Below are 20,208 nucleotides of genomic sequence, written 5' to 3' on the forward strand. Positions count from 1 at the left end.
TTTAAGAGTTTTGAAGCAAATTTTGCACTTCACCTCGTCGTTGCGCATTCTGGTGAAATACTGCCAAACACTGCTGCGGCTTGGTGGCATTCTTTTAAAGACATATATTTCAATAAACTGCATAGAGTAATTGCTTTATTACTTACTTTAACTATAAATCAAATTGACTTCGATAATAATTCACTGTTTTAACTTTTTTTAATGATTCAACTAGCGGAGTCTCAAATTACGCGCAAATTGGCTGGCGAGCTTGACTTGATCCCGCGTATTTTTCTTTACTCGATATGGCTCTAGAGATACTTGATAAGTAAAAATATCGAAACCAAAACATCGAGTAAAAAGTATCGGTATCATCGCCCCAATGTATCCGATACCGAAAATATCGATACTTTTTTCGTGTCCCTATACGTATGCAAACGTACGCTGCAAGCGGCCGAAAGAATTCACAAACTTGCAGTCCATAGAGACATCATGGACTGCGTCCTTTACAAGAAGCACAGTTCTTCGACGCTCAATTGAAGTTATTTCTGGAAGTGCTGAGACTGGCCACTGAGATCTGGGCTTACAGAGGAAACGTGGACCGTTGAACCAATTTAATGATGCATTTAAATCCGAGGGCAATGCACCCCGAGATAATATATCCGCGGGATTCAGTGTTGTAGGTATATAGTGCCATTCCATTGCTAATGTGAGATCTTGTATCGTGGCGATGCGATTTGAAACAAAAACGTTAAATCGTCCGGGCTCGTCATTGATCCAAGAAAGCGCAACAGTAGAGTCAGACCAGCAATGAAACTCGCCTGCGAAAATGCCTAAGCGAGCCACTTCATTCATTAGACGCGCAAGCAACTCTGCCCCGCATAGTTCCAGCTTGGGAACCGTGAGCGTTTTTAGAGGCGCAACTCGAGACTTAGAGCAAAGTAACCTGCTGATAGTATGCTGACCTCTGGATACAATATAAATGCAAGCTCCGTATGCCTCGATGCTGGCATCGCAGAATCCATGGACCTCAACCTTCGATCCTGGTATTAATGATAGCCTGGGAAATGCACTACTAAGACCATTGCCAAAGTTGCTGCAAATGTCTAGCCATGCAGTGTGACATGCAGACGGGAGACTCTCGTCCCAATCAAGTTTACGTCTCCAGAGTTGTTGCAAGAAAATTTTAGCCTTCGTTATTACTGGGCCGACCAGGCCGAGGGGAGAATAGACGAGAGAACAGAGCGCCTGGAGGGCTTAGAGGCTGAATTCAGGGCTAGATATGAGAAAAGAAGTTGATCAGATGCCGGATCCCATGCAAGGCCAAGTGTCTTTGTAATGTCGCTGCCATCATTGAACCTAATGAGCGATTCCTTGTCGCAGTCCGTTACGCCGTCCAGTACCATGGGATTTCTGGAACACCACTTCCTCAATTTAAACTTCCCACATGCCAAGATTCCAGCTGTCTCTTGCATAACAAGTCTTGCTTCTTCCACTGAATTTCCTCCCCTAATCAAATCATCAACATAGAAATCGCGAAGCAGTACGTCGGACCCGACTGAGAATGCGTTCCTTTCATCTACGGCAAGCTGATGCATGGCGCGCACAGACAAAAATTACGCTGGTTTTGTTCCATATGTTACCGTATCAAGCCTGAAAACTTCCAACTCATCATCTGGCGAGCTCCTCCATAAATGGACCTGACATTAGAATGTCATTCAACGAATGCCCAGTTGTTGTAGATGCAGATCCATCAAAGACGACGCGAAGCTTGGTATTTGTGCTATCATCCTTCAGAACGCAGTGATGAGGAAGAAAATATCTGCATAGATGGAATGAATTAAGAGGAACTCGTGACATGTGACCAAGTTCAAGATACTCTTTCAGAAATGCTGAGTATTGAGACTTTATATGCGGCAAACGACTCAATTTCTTCTCCAAATTGAGAAACCGATGTCGCGCTTGCTCATAAGAATCTCCAAGAAGCTCGCAACTAAGCTTAACAGGCAGGCGTACTGTATATTGGCCACTAGCCAATCGATTGTAATGCCTCGCAAAATGCGCTTCGCAGTCTGAGTCTTCCTTGCTAAACTCTACAATGGAATCGCTGCAGCGCTCAACTTCCCAAAAGCGACGAACGAGACTGTCCAACTTGATATCAGCACAGGAGTCTGTAATCGGATCCAAAGATCAACTTGATTTGTCCCACACAGAGCAAATCATAAAACAGGCTAGCTCCGATAAGCAGGTCTACTCGTTGCGGCCTATGGACAGCTGGATCTGCCAGCACTATATTTTGCGGTATGCTCCAATTGCTCGTATTCACATTAGAACTGGGCTACCTGCCAGTTATATTTGTAGCTAACATAGCCGTTATGCTAGTTGTATAATCAGATGCATGAGCTTGAAGAGTGAGGCAAATGCTGCTGCCATCCATGGCAACATTGGAGTCGCCTACGCCGCATACAGATGCAACCGATTTTGTTCTCTTAAGTTGTAGGAGATTTGCAAATCTGGCTGTAATGAGATGTAGTTGATAGCCTGAATCTAAAAGTGCACGACAAGGAACAAGCCAGAACCACTGCGGTAGCCAGGAGCACAACATCGCTGTGCCGATCCTTGGATAAGAGAGTAGTGGCTGGTGCTGAGGGCTGAGGGATGGTCTGTACTCTTGATGTTGAAGATTGTTGATGGGGCGGAATTGCTGCCTGCGATGTGCTGGAGTGGCCGAGATGAAGAAGCGTATGATGCTTGACTTCACAGACCCGACAACTGCACGAGCCACATTGTTGCGACTGATGACCTCCCTTGAGACAATTCAAACATAAGCCAGCCTTTTGGACCTCATTCAGGCGAAGACTAGGAGACAAGTTTGCGAATCTTGGGCATTTGTAGATTGTGTGCTCAAGATCATTACAAAAATTGCAACTGTACGTACTGCGCTTGTGCTTATGCAAACTTAATCACTTATAGATTGAAGCTACAGAACACGCAGTCACTAACCATAGACCTAGTTCAGAAATTAGCTGATTCTTTATTAGATTGTCATTTGCAGAAGTTTTCGCATGTGTACTACTTTTACGGGCGCCAGTGTATTGTAGACCGAACGAAAGAGTGTCTGGCGAATTGGCAAAGTAACGGCACGAAACTAATCGCTATATACACTGCTTATGTTCACGGGTGTATGTATGTATGTGATGCTGTCAATATATATGTATATATATGCAAATATGTAGAAAGAAACGAAAGAGAATCACGTCGGGGTCACCAAATGTTGAGCTATTGAGATTTTTCGAATAGCTTTAAATTATTAAACGATTGAATTTACTTAATGATTAGTTTATTAGAGATTATAAGAGTTTACAGAGTTTATGTGATAGACGCGAGCAAGCGACTAGGCTGTCGTGCTGTCCGCTACTATGTTTGTAATAGTCAATCTAACACTGCATCTGCTCTAAACAAGAGTTAACTGCATACTAACTACAATGTACGCGAGCCGGCGGATTAAGCTGAGCCGGTGCGTGGGTGAAAGAGACAACGCAAAAGGGAGAGCGTGATCTCCGTTACAAATTCTCTTAAATGATAACATATTTTATGAACTGCCGCTCTTAATTACAATGAAGCGATGATTGCTGAGCCCAACACTCCCATTAAAATTGGAAAATAATTGATAGCTATTGCTATCATCATTGCATCATTGCAGCTGGGATCTTCAAATTAATTATATTATTTATATAATTTTGTTTTTTATTACATATGTATTTATATCCATATATTGGATACCGGCTTCAAGCTAGCAGCAGATCAGCACGATTTTGCTATACATGTGCACTCATCGTCTATTCTATGCGTACAGACAGAAGCGTGCCTTTGAGTTTTGTCTAATGCCGCTCTCTTATTACGCTATTCTATTTTAGCAACTGCCTTATCAAGTAAAACAATGGCGCGTGTGCTAAGGGCGACCCAAATTATGCTAGAGTAGGGGAGGTTCGAAGCCTCTTCGAGCGAGCTTAAATGAATGGCAGTTAATATTTTTCTTTTTTTTTAGTCGAATAATTTTATAAGTTTAAATTTGTTGCTTCTTAATTAACCCTCAAGTACATACATATGTATACGCAAATACATACATATGTACATATGTATATATTTATGTAAGTCTGCACGCATAGCATCAAGCATTCCAGCCTCATTTGGATGTGTGTATGTATGTACACATAAATGCGTACTTTAGCATATTCTAAGAATCTCGTTGCGATTGATTTTTCTTTGCATTGTTTTTGAATTTCCAGCCACTACACTGGCTTTTCTTTGCTATGTGGCGTCATAACTATAATGTGATTTCGTTTTAATTATTGTTGTTCGAAACGATGCGGTGGTGCTGTAGGCAGAAGCGCCGGCGATCTTTATTTTAGCTATTTTGACAAACATGCTATTTGGCTTGGGTGCGAGTTCAAATCCCGCGGAAAAGTCTTTTTTGTAAATTGCAAATTTTTGTTATTTTAGCTTTTTAATATTTTATTAATTTTATAAAAATGTTTCCTCCCGTGTTACCAGTGCCTATTAAGCTTATTTATACATATATACAAATACATAATATGATGGCTGACGCATATAAATACCGCAATTCGGGCACTATAAATGCCGATTGCCACGCCCCTAGTGGCCGTAAACTCCTCATTTTTCGCCAGTTCGTAGAACGAGGAACCGGTAAACTAAATGCAAAACAAGTAAGAAAGCTCTAGTCGAGACTGCTCGACTACGAGGTCCCCTGAACCCTTCGAGCAACTGGTATTTCAATAATTACACTTGCTCGCTGAACTCTGCGTACATTTGCAAACAAACCCCTAATTTTAAGTTTACATGTATATTGTATTTAATATAGAAGAATTAAGGCAATACTTTTTTTGTATAACAATTTTCATTATTTATTAACATAATTATGTTTTAATTTTATTATTAAAACTAAACCTAATATTAAAAAAAAATTATAAACAAAACACATTACCAAAAAATGACACCTCAAAACATAATTACGTTTTAATTTTATTATTAAAACTAGACCTAATATTAAAAAAAATTATAAACAAAACACATTACCAAAAAATGACACCTCAGAAGTCTGCAGTTTAAGTTTGCTGCATACAGCGCTGGAATTTGTTAATTGTTAGTATCTTGTAGGACACCTTTTTCGTTTAACACCTCAGCCAGACAGCGAGGCATTGACTCAACCAGCTTTTAGTGTCCTCTGCAGGTATTTTGCCCCATTCTTCCATCATGACCTCCTTCAGCATGTTAGACCTTGTGGTGTGCTGCCGAATCCTACGCTCGAGTAAGTCCCATAGATGCTCAATAGGATTGAGGTCTGGGGACTAGGGAGGCGTTCGGAGTATGCTTTTTACATTGTAAAGTAGCCAGAGCTTTACATTGTGGGGTGTATGCTTCGGATCATGTTGGAAGCTAAATTCGCCCTCCAGCTGCAATTTCTGGGCACTCTGATGCAGATTCTCACTAAGAACTTTTATATAATCCTTATGGTCCATTGTTGATTCTATAAAAGAGAGATTTCCCACGCCACTGGCCGCCATACATCCCCACACCATTACACCACCTCCATCATGCTTTACTGTAGGTAATCAATTTTCCTTATCCATGGCTGTTCCGCTTTTTCTCCATACTATTTTCTTTCCTTTTATGCCAAATAGGCAAAACTTGCTCCATCTGAGAAAATTACCCTTTTCCAGAATCTAGAAGGCTTGGAAATGTGCTCATTGGCGAAGTCCATACGCTTTTTCGTGTTCACCTCTGATACATGTGGCTTCCTACGTGCAACGCGGCCATGATAGCCCGCTTTTTTCCAAGTGCGTCGAACGGTTTCCTCAGAAACAGTTATGGAGAAACGGTCTGCAACTTCCAGACGTCCTTGGTGACCAGATATTATTGGATTTTGAGGTACCAATTAGACAATACGTTTTTCTCTCGTTCCGTGAGCAAGGGTGGGCGGCCTGAACGAGGCTTTGACAATATAGAGCCCGATGAGACATAATTGTCGTAGACTCTTTGGCACGAAGAATGAGTTCTGCGTACCAATAGACCGATTTCTCGGTAGGATTTGCCTTCTAACCTATATTTTAATATAAGCTTACGAACTTCTATCGATATTTCTTTCCCTTTTTGCTCCATGATGAAACGCGTGCCAAATTTCTTTTCAAAGTGATAGCAAATTACGCAAATCCGCGAAGAGGAATTAAAGAAACATGCAAAAACTAACGGTGATCGTGAATTCCAGCGCTGTACGCAGCAAACTTAAAATGTACGCAGACTTTTGAGGTGTAATTTTTTGGTAATATGTTTTGTTTATAATTTTTTTTAAATATTAGGTTTAGTTTTAATAATAAAATTAAAACATAATTATGTTAATAAATAAATGAAAATTGTTATACAAAAAGAAGTATTGCCTTAATTCTTCTATATTAAATACAATATACATGTAAACTTAAAAATAGAGGTTTGTTTGCAAGTGTACGCAGAGTTCTGCGAGCAAGTGTATTTCCATATGCACACATACACAGCCATACGTACGCACGCATAAACGCATTGGCTGCACTGTTAGCTTACTATGGGAAGTTAATTGTTTAATAACTTTTCTTGTGGATGGAATATCTTCATGAAAGTTTCAGATTATGAATATAACATAGATATGCATGTATTTGCTAAAGCACAAGTCCCTAGTATTTGAAATACGCTTTTTACAAATGTGATGGTGAGGGGGTGAATTAGGGGTGGGAGGTAAATTTTAACAAAAACATAAAAAATTTGCAGAGTCTAGCTTTAAAGATGTAGCAGATATAAGTTTATTACTGGTTTCGATAATGTTTTTAATCGATCACCAAATAACGGAGCAAGTTATGGATATTTAAAGCAAAACTCGATAGGCGCGTGCTATACACGGACCTAGTAAGAACGTTGCAGTCGGGCGTTACCGACTGCGGAATACTCATTCACATCCCATCAGCAATTTAGTAGTTAAGTTTCGCTCTAATACTGTAGAAAACGCAGTTTATTCCGATTTGCCACGCCCCTACTGGGCGTAGACACCTCATTTTTGGCCAGTTCTTAGAGCGTGATAACGGTACCGTAACTGCAAAGTTTGAGTGCTTACTCTCAAAAAATGTGAAAGTTATAGGGTATTTTTCGATATGCCACGCCTCTAAAGAGGCGTAAAAATTATTTTTGGGTAATCGATAGAGGAGGTAACTTAACTATCTAAATTTGAAGCTTCTAGCTATTATATTTTAGGAGATATCAACTTTTGCGGTTTGCCACGCTTCCTGTGGGCGGACATATATCCGACAAAACTTTTTGGTCTTGGGTGATCAGCCCGAGTATATATATATGCAAAATTTGAGGTCTCTGGCATCAATAGTGTCCAAAATATAGCAGAATATAAAAAATCACTATATCTTCAGGTCCGATTTGCCACGCCTCTAATGGGCTTAGACATCTAATTTTATCATTAGACTTTATAGAATCATAACATTAGCTGACGTGCAAAATTTCACCGCTCTAGCTGTAAAACTCTTGGAGATACAGTTTTATCCGATTTGCCACGCCCCCAATGGGCGTAGATATATCCGCCATAGCTCGTGATCTTGGGTGGTCGACGCGGATCTACATTCCAAATTTCAGCATTCTAGCTCTTCAACTAATATGATTTCTGGCATATCGGGAAATGCATGATCAAGAATATATATGTATACTTTGTGGGGTCTGCCACGCCTTCTGCCTGTTACATACATTTCAACAAAACCATTATACCCATTGGTTTCTCATTGAATATGGGTTCAGGGTATAAAAATGTTTTGCTAAACTAAACTCGAAAAAGTTTAATTTTAAGGGGTGTATTATTTTCATCATGAGTGTATATATATATTCAATATTTATGTATACATATACAGATATATTCTTATAATCGATCATATATGTATATACTAAATTATTTCAAGCATATCATATAAGAGCAGCGTTTACAATGCATTTGCTTTTTTGTATATTCTAAAAAATGTTAGGCTTTTTTAAGAAGTATTAAATTTGCATAACTAATATCAAATTTGATAGCATTTCTATACTAAATTATTCTATAGTTTAACATTGGGACTTACGCCGGGCTTATTAATTAGCAGTTGGTAACATTTTCAATATTTTCTGATAATAATTTGTATTCTTTGTTATATTTGTCTTTATAATAAATAAATATACCTTACATAAAACATTTTAATAATAATATAATAAATTAACATAATCTATTTAATTAATTATTTTTATATAATTACATTTTTAGTCGCTTGATATTATTGCTAAATTCACAAATCAAAACTAAATATTAAATTATAATTGAAGTAAGAATAAATAAAAATGATCATTTGTAAACAAAAAACTAAATCAGAGAAATAATTCTCATGCAATTGCACTACCGGACATCGTTGTTGGCTGTTGATTAGTCTGCATTTTACGGTCGCGGTCATGCTCAGCTGTTTCAGAACTGTGGAAAATCAATGATACTTGATTTGTTCTTTCAAAATTTTCAACTTTTTACTTTGATCGAACTGCAATGGGACTGCCTGTTATATCCACTTGATTGGGATTGTTATTATTCGTCGTGGATGCCCGGCGTCCACTTCCAGATTTGTATGAAAATATGGAATCGTTTTCCATGTCATTTTCAATCTGCAATAAATAATTTATAAATATGACTGTTACTGTTTTGATATCCTTTTTAAAAATAAGCTTACCACCTGCCGCTTATAGGACAACCGTTCGCTCGACACGGACCCACATGATGAGCTTTCTGAGACTGCTTGCGTGACTGAAGCTACTGTTGGTGGACTGTTTGGGCCCGGAAAACGTTTTGAGCAGACCTGGGATTGTATATGTTCGCAAATACGTCGAAAGCGCCGTATGTTACCTATATGAAAGCTGGAGTGAATATTCTGTTCGACGTGATTTTATGCTCTAACCCCATTGAAAATGAGAAATTATAATATAAAAGAAATTAAATAAACCGTATCAACCAAATTACATCTCATACATTTTTATACACTGAACCCATTTTCAATGGGAAATCAGGGTATAATGAGCGCAGGCTTATGCGTGCGTGTGGATGCATGTGTATGTATGTGTGCATAAAAGAAGTGCAGAATGATTAGAATATCAGCTTGGAGGGTTCAGGGTATCTCGTAGTCGAGCAGTCTCGACTGGAGCTTTCTTACTTGTTTATATAAGGGAATGATGAAAGATTCTTTCCAAATTAAAGGGAACACAGAAGTATCCAAGGACAAGTTAAACAATTTTAGTAATTGTGACTGAAGAGAAACACTGCACTCTTTAATCACACAACTAGGAATATTATCAGCACCAGGAGAGAAAGATGATTTCAATGTCCTAATGGCAGCAGCCAGAGAGGATGCAGCAAATTTGGGGGTATTTATAGATCCATATTCAGGAAGTGAATATGGATATGAGTTGCTGTGGAGATCAGCAGAAGAATAAGTGTATTGAAAAAATGAGCAAATAGATTAGAGGAATCCTGATCATTGCAAGTTTTTTCACCTCCAATGACAAATGAGGACGGCAAACCAGAAGATTTACGCTTCGAGTTTACAAATGAGAAAAATTGTTTGGGATCTCGAGTAAACTGACGTTTGCAACGTGTAAGATAATTCTCATAATAGCTAGAATTTAAAAGATTGAAGTTTGACTTGGCAATGGAATATTTTGGACCAGTCAATACTTGAACCAGACTTTTTGTAATTTTTAAAACATTTAGTTTTAATGTTTCTCAAGTTCGAAAGAGTTTTGGTAAGCCAAGGTGGCTTATTTGAAACTGGCGAATACGGCGGGGAGGGACACAAACATCCAGAATAGAGTTTAGGGATTCAGAGTATATGTGCAGCGAAAGTATCAATCGGATACGAAACTGGTTGACAGAAGCTGGGCTTGAGCTAGCGGCACACAAAACGGAAATCGTCTTAGTCTGCAGTCGCAAAAGAGTGGAAGCTGCCAATATAAATATAGGCAACGTCACCATTGCGTCAAAGAAGGCGATTAAGTATCTTGGCGTCATGTTAGACACAATATTAACTTTCCGCGAGCACTTAGAATATGTGCATAAAAAGGCAGCTGATTCTTGTAGATCTCTCTCAAGAATTATGCTTAACACGCGGGCACCAAAACAGCAACGCCGAGCTACAGCCGGGGCATTCGCGCGATCTACAGACTGAGCGGAATCAGAGTCTGCTGCGCGTTCAGAACAGTCCCTGACGACGCGCTCGTCATAGTCGGAATGTTGCCTTTGAGGATTTAGTCGCCGAAGCCGTGGAACGGAATGCACATGAGCCTCTACGACGTAACGATATCAGAGCGAACAGCATTGCACGATAGCAAAGAAGGTGAAGCAGCTCAACTAAAGAATGGTGGACACATACTCTCATCCCAGAGCTTGAGTAAACCGCAAACACGGCGAGGCTAATTTTTATCTTTCACATATTCTTTCGGGACATTGCTGCCTTTGGAGCTACTTAAAGCGCTTGGCCACGAAAAAATCGACGAATGCTCTTGGTGCGGTCGAAATCTGGTAGAGAAGACGCCAACTACGTCTTATTCGAGTGTGGACGCTTCCTAGAGGAGAGGAATTGCCTGGAAGAAGCAGTGGGCCGCTCCATTAGAGCGCACTATCCTAGCCACCGCGCAACTTGCAACTTGTATTATAAAGATTGTCAATAAACGAATATAAAAAAAAAACACACACACACACAGGCATATACACACACATAAACACACACGCATACGCACACACACACACACACACACACACAGATATGCACGGAACTTAATTGTTCAATAACTTTTCTTGTGGATGTAGTTTCTTCATGAAACTTTCAAATTATGATTCATAGCATGGATATGTATGTATTTGCCAAAGCACAAGTCAAATGTGAGGGTGAGGGGGTGAATTTGGTGTGGGGGGTAAATTTTGACAAAAAGACAAACTATTTGTAAGAGATATAAATTTATTACTGGTTTTCGATAATGTTTTTAATCGATAACAAAATGACGGGGCAAGTTATCGATATTTAAAGCAAAACTCGATATGCGCGTGTTATACACGGACCTAGGAAAAAAAAAGTCTCTAGCTCTTATATCTTCTGAGATCCACGAATTCAAACATACGGACAGACGGACAGGGCTTAATCAACTCAGCTTGTCGCCCTGATCAAGAATATACATATTTATTTTATGGGGTCTGCCGCGCCTCCTTCTGCCTGTTAGATACATTTAACAAATTATACCCTGATTTCCCATTGAAAATGGGTTCAGGGTATAACAAGTAAGAAGACTCTAGTCGAGACTGCTCGACTAGGAGATACAATTAACCCTTTAATCACTCTGCACTTCCTTTCGGCATATATACATACACTCGCACGTATTAGAACGCGCTCTGCTAACTGCGCTTGGGATGCGATGCAGTGTGGGCAACATTATAAGAACATATTTGTTGAATAATTTAATAAAATAAAACATATTCATAATGTTCAAATGTATGTAGACCCTAAAGCACAACTCTCTAGTACTTTAAATACGCCTTTTACTTACTATGAGCATTTAATTGTTTTATGACAATAATATGCTTGTACGCGTCGATTTCAGAAGATATAAGAGCTAGAGATTTCAAATTTTAGACTCATTCACGAAAGTGAAATGAGTATATTGGTTTTGTGCAATGTCCGCCTTGCTGTCCGTTTTCCGTCCGTCTGTCCATCTGTCCGTATGAACGCAGTCTATTTCGGCGCTATTGAAGCTAGAGACTTGAAATTTGGAGCACATACTTGTGTATATCTCCGGTTTATAAAGTGTTAAAATTGTCTAGATCCGCCCACTAGGGGGCGTGGCAAATCGGAAAATGCATTTTCCGATATACCAGAAATCATGTTAGTTGGAGAGCTAGAAAGCTGAAATTTGGTATGTAGGTCTGCGTCGACCACCCAAGGTCACGAGCAATGGCGGATGACAAAGAAGGTGCAGCAGCTCAACTAAGGGGCGGTGGACACATAATATCATCCCGGAGCTTAACCCATGGGTAAACTGCAAACACGGCGAGGTAATTTAATCTTTCACAGATTATTGGGCTAATGGATTCAGGGTATACCAAGTAAGAAAGCTCTAGTCGACTCTGCTCGACTACGAGATCCCCTGAACCCTTGGAGTAATAGCTATTTTAATAATTTTTCGCGTCTTTCAGCTTACACAAGAAACGCGCACGCACACACGCACACACACATACATACATACACACACACACACACACACACACACACACGCACGCACACACACATACATACATACACACCCACACGCACACACACACACACACACACACAAACATTTACATGCACAAGCATAAACACGCATGGGCGCAGTGTGCGCTTACTATGAGAACTTAATTGTTTAATAACTTGTTTTGTGAACATACGATTTTCATGGAACTTTAAGATTATGATTATAACATGAATATGCATGTATTTGCCAAAGCACAAGTCTCTAGTATTTGATATACGCCTTTTACAAAAATTTGGGTTTGGATGGGGTGATATAGGGGTGGGGGGTGAATTTTATCAAATACCGAAATTGTATAAAATGCATATAAGTATACATTTCAATTTGGAGACTCTATCTTTAAAGATGTAGTAGATTTAATTTAATAACTGATTTTCGATAAGATTTTTTATCGATAAAAAAGGAACAGGATGAGTTATCGATTTTTATGATAAACTCGAATATCCGCGCTGTAATACGAAATTTTACACAAATTTGAAGTCTCTAGCTCTTATAACTTCTGAAATCGAACGCGTTCAAACATACGGACAGACGGACGGACGAACAGGACGGACAGACGGACGGACAGACAGACGGTGAAAGGAGCTTTCTTACTTGTTTATAAAATAGATATGTATTTTATTGGGAAGGTGCGAAGCTTGAATGAATGGCACTTAATACTTTTCTTTTTCTTAGTCGAATATTTTTATAAGTTTAAATTTGTTTCTTCTTAAAAAGTTCTCATATACGCAAATACATACACATGTATATATGTAAATATTGTATTTATAAGTCTGCACGCATAGCATCAAGCATTCCAGCCTTATACACGCGCTCATTTGTATGTGTGTATGTATGCACACATAAATTCGTACGCTAGCATATTCTAAGAATCCCGTTGCGATTGATTGTCTTTGCATTGTTTTTGAATTTCCAGCCGCTACACTGGCTTTCTTTGCTATGTGGCGTCATATTAATAATTGTCATTTCAGTTTTAAACTTCTGCTGCTCTAAACGACGCGGTGGTGCTGTAGGCAGAAGCGCCGGCGAGTCTTTATTTTGGATATTTGGATATGAACATGCTATTCGGCTTGGGTGCGAGTTCAAATCCCGCCGATTTGCCACGCCCCTAGTGGGCGGATCGGGAAAATTTTAACACTTTATAAATCGGAGATATACAGTAATGTGTTCCAAAGTTCAAGTCTCTAGCTTCAATAGCACCGAAATAGATTGCGTTCACAGACGGACAGCAAGACGGACATTGCACAAAACCAATATACTCATTTCACTTTCGTGAATGATTCTAAAAATGATTCATAACCTACCGTGTATTACTCCATTACGGAGTAAAATTAGCATCAAGTAGAATAGAGAAGCTGCATTCTAACTTCATAAATAGATGTTCAGGTTCCATTTACCCACACATTAATATTATAATAAATTAATATTATAATATTATATTACATACATAGTAGAAATAACTTGAATTTAAGTTCTAGTTTTAAGTCAAGTTATTTTATGGAGTTTTTTTATACATTTTTCCCTGTATGAATGTTAAACTCAAAAAAATCAATTTCCATATTATAAATATATAATTATATTTAAGTAGAAAAGGACAATGCGTCCTGTACTCTTAATTAAAAAAATGTTCACACAACAGTTTTGTATCCAGTAATTGATAAGTAAGAAAGCTCTAGTCGAGACTGCTCGACTACGAGATCCCCTGAACTCTTCGAGCAACTGATGTTTCAATAAATATTTGCATATGCACACATATACAGCCATACGTACGCACGCAAAAACGCATTGGCTGCTGAGTTGGCTTACTATGGGAACCTATTTGTTTATTAACTTTTCTTGTGGATGGACTATCTTCATGAAACTTTAAGATTATGAATATAACATAGATATGCCAAAGCACAAGTCCCTAGTATTTGAAATACGCCTTTTACAAATGTGATGGTGAGGGATGAATCAGAGGTGGGGGTAGATTTGACAAAATCGAAATTATATAAAATGCATATAAGTATACATAAAAAAATTTGGAGAGTCTAGCTTTAAAGATGTAGCAGATATAAAACTTATGTACTGGTTTTCGATTATGTTTTTAATCGATAACAAATAACGGAGCAAGTTATCAATACTTAAAGCAAAGCTCGATATGCGCGTGCTATACGCGGACCTAGCTCTTATATCTTCTGGGATCGACGCGTTCAAACATACGGACAGACGGACAGGGCAAATCGACTCAGCTCGTCACCTTGATCAAGAATATATATACTTTGTGGGGTCTGCCACGCCTCCTTCTGCCTGTTACATACTTTTAACAAAACCATTACAGTACCGAGCAAAAATGAGTGAATGTTTTGTAAGCGATTAGAAGCGCATTTTCTTTCGCAACAAATTTAAAAGAATTGGTGAAATATAATTTAAAAATGTGGAAAATTTCAGTCGACATTGAAAATAGTGGTGTGTGCCTGACCGGGAAGGGCTTTCGCGTATTATACTGCCGAAAAGCTTGGAATCAGCCGAAATTTGACTCCGAAAACTCTAGTCAAACGTTGCAAAAAAACTGTTCTCGGGCTCTGATGCTCGTCTCAATGATGTCGAAAATTAAGAAAAACAAGTTGCTAGCACCAAAGAGTGCTTCTCTAGCAATTAATAAAAATGTTAGCAAATGGTCTGCTAGAAGAGAATTCGTGGCTTCGGATATGTATCATTCGTTAAAAAACAAACCTGCATTGTCCGAAAAGAATGTGAAGGCGCGTTTAAAATTTGCAAGGGGTCACAAAAAACTGGAGCAATGATGATTGGAAATGAGTTGTCTGGTCAGATGAATTAAAATTCAACCGTTTCCAATCATATGGAAATGAATATTGCTGGTGCAGACCTGGGGAACGCATTCAAACGACATCATGTAAAGGAAATCGTCAAACATGGCTGCGGCAGCAGTATGGTTTGGGGATGCTTCACTTGGTATTACGTTGATCCTCTACATAGAGTAGATGTTATAATGCGGGAAAAAGATTATATGAATATTCTTCAAACCCATCTTCCCAAATTCATTGATAAATGTGCGTGTCCCCAAGAGAAAGGGTTCTTCAACAAGATGGCGATCCAAAACATACTGTAAAGATTATTTAGGAATGGATTGGAAAGCAGAATTTTAAGCTAATGTTCGCTGCATACATATTGAGTCTACATATAAAAGCCTATCCCGACTCACTCCTATTGAAAATCTGTGGTCAATAGTGAAAAGTCGGCTGGGACAGTATGATGCAGCTCCAACGAATATAGACAGCTGATGGAGCGCAGTAGAAGCGGAGTAGAGTCGAATTCCGAAAGAAATTATTCAAAGTTTGGCTGAGAGCATGCCAAAAGGAGTCAATAAACTTATTGCTAATAAGGGTTTTGTACCAAATATTAAAAATATTTAGTTTTTTATACCCTGAACCCATTGAAAATGGGAAATCAGGGTATAATGGTTTTGTTAAAAGTATGTAACAGGCAGAAGGAGGCGTGGCAGACCCCACAAAGTATATATATTCTTGATCAGGGCGACGAGCTGAGTCGATTTGGCCCTGTCCGTCTGTCTGTCCGTCCGTCCGTCCGTCCGTCCGTCCGTCCGTCCGTCCGTCCGTATGTATGAACGCGTCGATTTCAAAGATATAAGAGCTAGAGACTTCAAATTTTTTTTAAAATGTCCGTAATTACAGCGCGCATATCAAGTTTATCATTAAAAATCGATAGCTCATCCCGATCTTTTTTTATCGATAAAAAACCTTATCGAAAACCAGTTATAAAATTATATCTTCTACACCCTTATTGCTAGAGTCTCCAAATTTTAATGTATGCTTATATGCAATTTATACAATTTCGGTTTTTGTTAAAATTTACCCCCCACCCTTAAATTCACCCCCTCACCATCACTTTTGTAAAAAGCGTATTTCAAATACTAGAGACTTGGGCTTTGGAATATACACACATATTCACCATATGATTACGCTCTAAAAGTTTCATTAAGATCGTATGTCTACAAAAGAAATTATTTAACAAATAAATTCTCATAATATTGCCCACACTGCAGCGCAGCCCAAGCGCAGTCGCTGCTTGCTGCGCAGTTAGCAGAGCGCAGGCTTATGCGTGCGTGTGGATGCATGTGTATGTATGTGTGCATAAAAGAAGTGCAGAAGGATTAGAATATCAGCTTGGAGGGTTCAGGGTATCTCCTAGTCGAGCAGTCTCGACTGGAGCTTTCTTACTTTTTTTTTTTTAGTTTTTAGTTTTTTTATACCCTGAACCCATTTTCAATGGGAAATCAGGGTATAATGGTTTTGTTGAAATGTATGTAACAGGCAGAAGGAGGCGTGGCAGACCCCACAAAGTATATATATTCTTGATCAGGGCGACGAGCTGAGTTGATTTGGCCCTGTCCGTCTGTCTGTCCGTCTGTCCGTCTGTCCGTCTGTCCGTCCGTCCGTCTGTCCGTATGTATGAACGCGTCGATTTCAGAAGATATAAGAGCTAGAGACTTCAAATTTGTTTTCAAATGTCCGTAATTACAGCGCGCATATCAAGTTTATCATTAAAAATCGATAACTCAACCCGATCTTTTTTTATCGATAAAAAACCTTATCGAAACCCAGTTATAAAATTATATCTTCTACACCTTTATTGCTAGAGTCTCCAAATTTTAATGTATGCTTATATGCAATTTATACAATTTCGGTTTTGTTAAAATTTACCCCCACCTCTAAATTCACCCCCTCACCCTCACTTTTGTAAAAAGCGTATTTCAAATACTAGAGACTTGTGCTTTAACAATTACATGTATATTCATGTTATAATCATAATCTGAAAGTTTCATGAAGATCGTACGTCCATAAAAGTTATTAAACAATTAAGTTCTCATAGTAAGCGCACACTGCAGCCCATGCGTGTTTATGCGTGGGTGCTTGTGTGTGTATGTGTTTGTGTATGTGTGTGTGTATGTGTGTGTGTATGTGTGTCTGTATGCGTGTGTGTGTATGTGTGCCTGTGTGTGCGTTTGTGTGTGTATGCATGTGTGAGTGTATGTGTGTCGCAGTTCGCAGTTCGCAGTTCGTGTCGTGTTTCTTATGTAAGCTGAATGACGCGAAAAATTATTGAAATATCTATTGCTTCAAGGGTTCAGGGGATCTCGTAGTCGAGCAGTCTCGACTAGAGCTTTTTTACTTGTTTTTAATTTAATTTTTTAATTTTCCCAATTTAACCTTGCAACTTTTTTGTATTTGTTAAGAACATACTAATAAACAAACACACACAAAAATTGTTAATTTGATTGTATGGTTAAATTTTTACGCGTGATGAGAGTCAAAGTTCTGCAACATTCACTCATTTTCCTCGGTATGTATACCCTGATTTCCCATTGAAAATGGGTTCATGGTATAACAAGTAAGTCGAGAGTGCTCGACTAGATACTACCCTGAGCCCAACTAATAAAAATGCCCATTTAGTATGGCTAAAATTTCAATTTCGATGTATTTAAAAATATAAATAAAATGCAAAACTCATTTAATAAACAATTAAGAAGGCTCTAGTCGAGACTGCTCGACTAGGAGATACTCTGAACCCTCTAAGCTGATATTCTAATCATATACATATACATACACACGCACGTATTAGAACGCGCTCTGCTAACTGCGCAGTAAGCAACGACTGCGGTTGGGCTGCGCTGTAGTGTGTACGACATTATAAGAAATCATTGTTGAATAATTTAATTTCTAGACGTACAATCTTAATGAAACTTTCAGGGCGTAATTATATGGTCTGTAATACTTGAAATACGTCTTTTAAAAAGGTGTGGGTTAGGGGGTGGATATAGAGGTGGGGGATAAATTACAACAAAAATCGAAATTATATAAATACATATAAGTCTACATATAAAATTTAGAAGCTCTAGCTCCAAAGATGTAGGAGATATAATTAAATAACTAGCTTTTGATAAGTTTTTAATCGATAATAAAATATCGGGAGTAGTTATCGATATAAAAAAAAAACTTGATATGCGCGTGATATACACGGACCTAGTCTCTAGCTCTTATATCTTCTGAGACCGACGCGTTAATACATACGGACGGACGGACGGACAGACAGACGGACAAGGCCAAATCGACTCAGCTCATCGCCCTGATCAAGAAATATATACATTGTGGGGTCTGCCACGCCTCCTTCTGCCTGTTACATACTTTTAACAAAACCATTATACCCTGATTTCCATTTTCAATGGGTTTAGGGTATAAAAATGCCGCGTCCTAGAAGATCTAATTTTTCCCATCGGACCCGCAATGCAATTAGGCAACGGAATATCGCGAGTCAATTATCTGACGAACAACGAGAAATCGTCCAAACAGAGCGCTGCGTTAGTATGCAGCAAAGAAGGGCCTTAATTCGTGCTTCTCAAAGAGAAGCAGCCCGTGAAACGGCAATAAGAAATGGTTCAAGTATTGATTTGAATCGAGCAACGTTTCGATATGATTACACCATTGACTACACCTTGCATCGTTTAGTTTGCATTGGCCAATGGACATTCTTTACCAGCATTGTGACGCATTGAAGTTTGCTGATGAAACGCCCGGTTTGTACTGCCTTAGTGGTAAAGTTACATTGCCACTGTTAGACGGTACGAAGTTCGCCGGGTTAACTAGTACGTAAATATAACAATAATGATAATAAGGAAAACAAAACTGTTGTTCGGCGCAGCAGCTAATAATTGCTCTCAATAGTTAATAAGTTTCTCTTAAGTTAATCTCTTGCTTTTGTCATTCTCATTCTCTGTTAGTGCACTCATGCACATAACAAAGCATAACACACATACATATGTAAATTTAGGCTGCTCGGTTAATTTCATACTTCTATTCTTTAAACTCTGTACAAAAGTAGGCTTCATTCGCACAACACCTACAAATTTGACACCCTCGCATCGAAATAAGTTTGCCTAAACAGCTACCACAGACGCGGCATTAAATTAATAAATAATAAGCTAAATTAGATCGTATTGGCTTTTATTTGTGCCTTCGTAAATGATTGGAGCCAACGTTGCTGCAAAAGCTCGGCAGCTTCAAAATTTTGGTGACCCCGACGTGCAAGATAGTGCATTCAAATTAACAATTTCATTGTGGTACATCTAGTAAAACATTTAACATTTCGCTCGAACTGCATATAGCAGTGTATGCAATTGTGCGTGCATTATCTTGAGTTTTTTGCATCCTCTTTTAATTGCCGTTTCGTTCGTCGCGGTTGGCGCCTTCTCATCTGCATCTGCATAGAAAGCGCGCAAACCTAAAAACCTGTGTCAATCGTAGAAGACACACACACACACATACATAAATAAAAACTCAGATAATCTGCATGCAGTGGCTTTGCATTCTGATTATCTTTATCATTTTTTTTCGCCCGTTGATCATCGCGTTTGGCGCCTTTTGTGTAGCGTCTGCACAGCTGAATAGCTGTCTAGTTGTCTCGATCACACACGTATATACATATGGTATGTATATACGTACAGTGGGCTTGCATATAAGATGTACAGCTAATTATATGTGCATAAGTGGAACTATTAGGTTGTACATTAGCATTACATAATTGATTAAATTTGTGATAAATAAATAAAATGAATAGCTTAGAATCGATTCAAAGCTTAAAACGAAATCTCTTTCGATAGAAGTGAAAATCTATATGCCGAATTGGACGTGGATAAATTAAGTCATATGGATTCGTGTGAATTACGCGTGCTCTTGGACTCCATCACCAAACTAGAGTCGAATTTCGATGCGGTTCACACTAGCTTAGAGGAATCGGATTTGGAGTCCACATCTAGTGATT

The 20,208-nt window shown here is 38.7% G+C and overlaps 1 protein-coding gene across 15 annotated transcripts in view; it reads right to left on the reverse strand.

The window, feature by feature from the left end:
* Window positions 1-3,302: 3,302 nt before the first annotated feature.
* Window positions 3,303-20,208, reverse strand: part of sff (BRSK family serine/threonine-protein kinase sugar-free frosting) — a 58,394-nt gene continuing 41,488 nt past the window's right edge. For all 15 annotated transcript variants that reach the window (XM_089468823.1, XM_089468825.1, XM_089468820.1 and 12 more), the window contains 3 exons: window positions 8,769-8,941; window positions 8,573-8,703; window positions 3,303-8,518 (listed from right to left, as the gene is read on the reverse strand). In XM_089468823.1, coding sequence (XP_089324949.1) covers window positions 8,434-8,518; window positions 8,573-8,703; window positions 8,769-8,941 — 389 coding nt within the window. In that variant the 3' untranslated portion in view covers window positions 3,303-8,433. The remainder of the gene's footprint in view (window positions 8,519-8,572; window positions 8,704-8,768; window positions 8,942-20,208) is intronic.

Source organism: Drosophila arizonae, chromosome 4 (genome assembly GCF_054131065.1).
Source record: "Drosophila arizonae isolate 15081-1271.41 chromosome 4, UAZ_ARI_1.0, whole genome shotgun sequence".
NCBI classification, from domain to species: domain Eukaryota; kingdom Metazoa; phylum Arthropoda; class Insecta; order Diptera; family Drosophilidae; genus Drosophila; species Drosophila arizonae.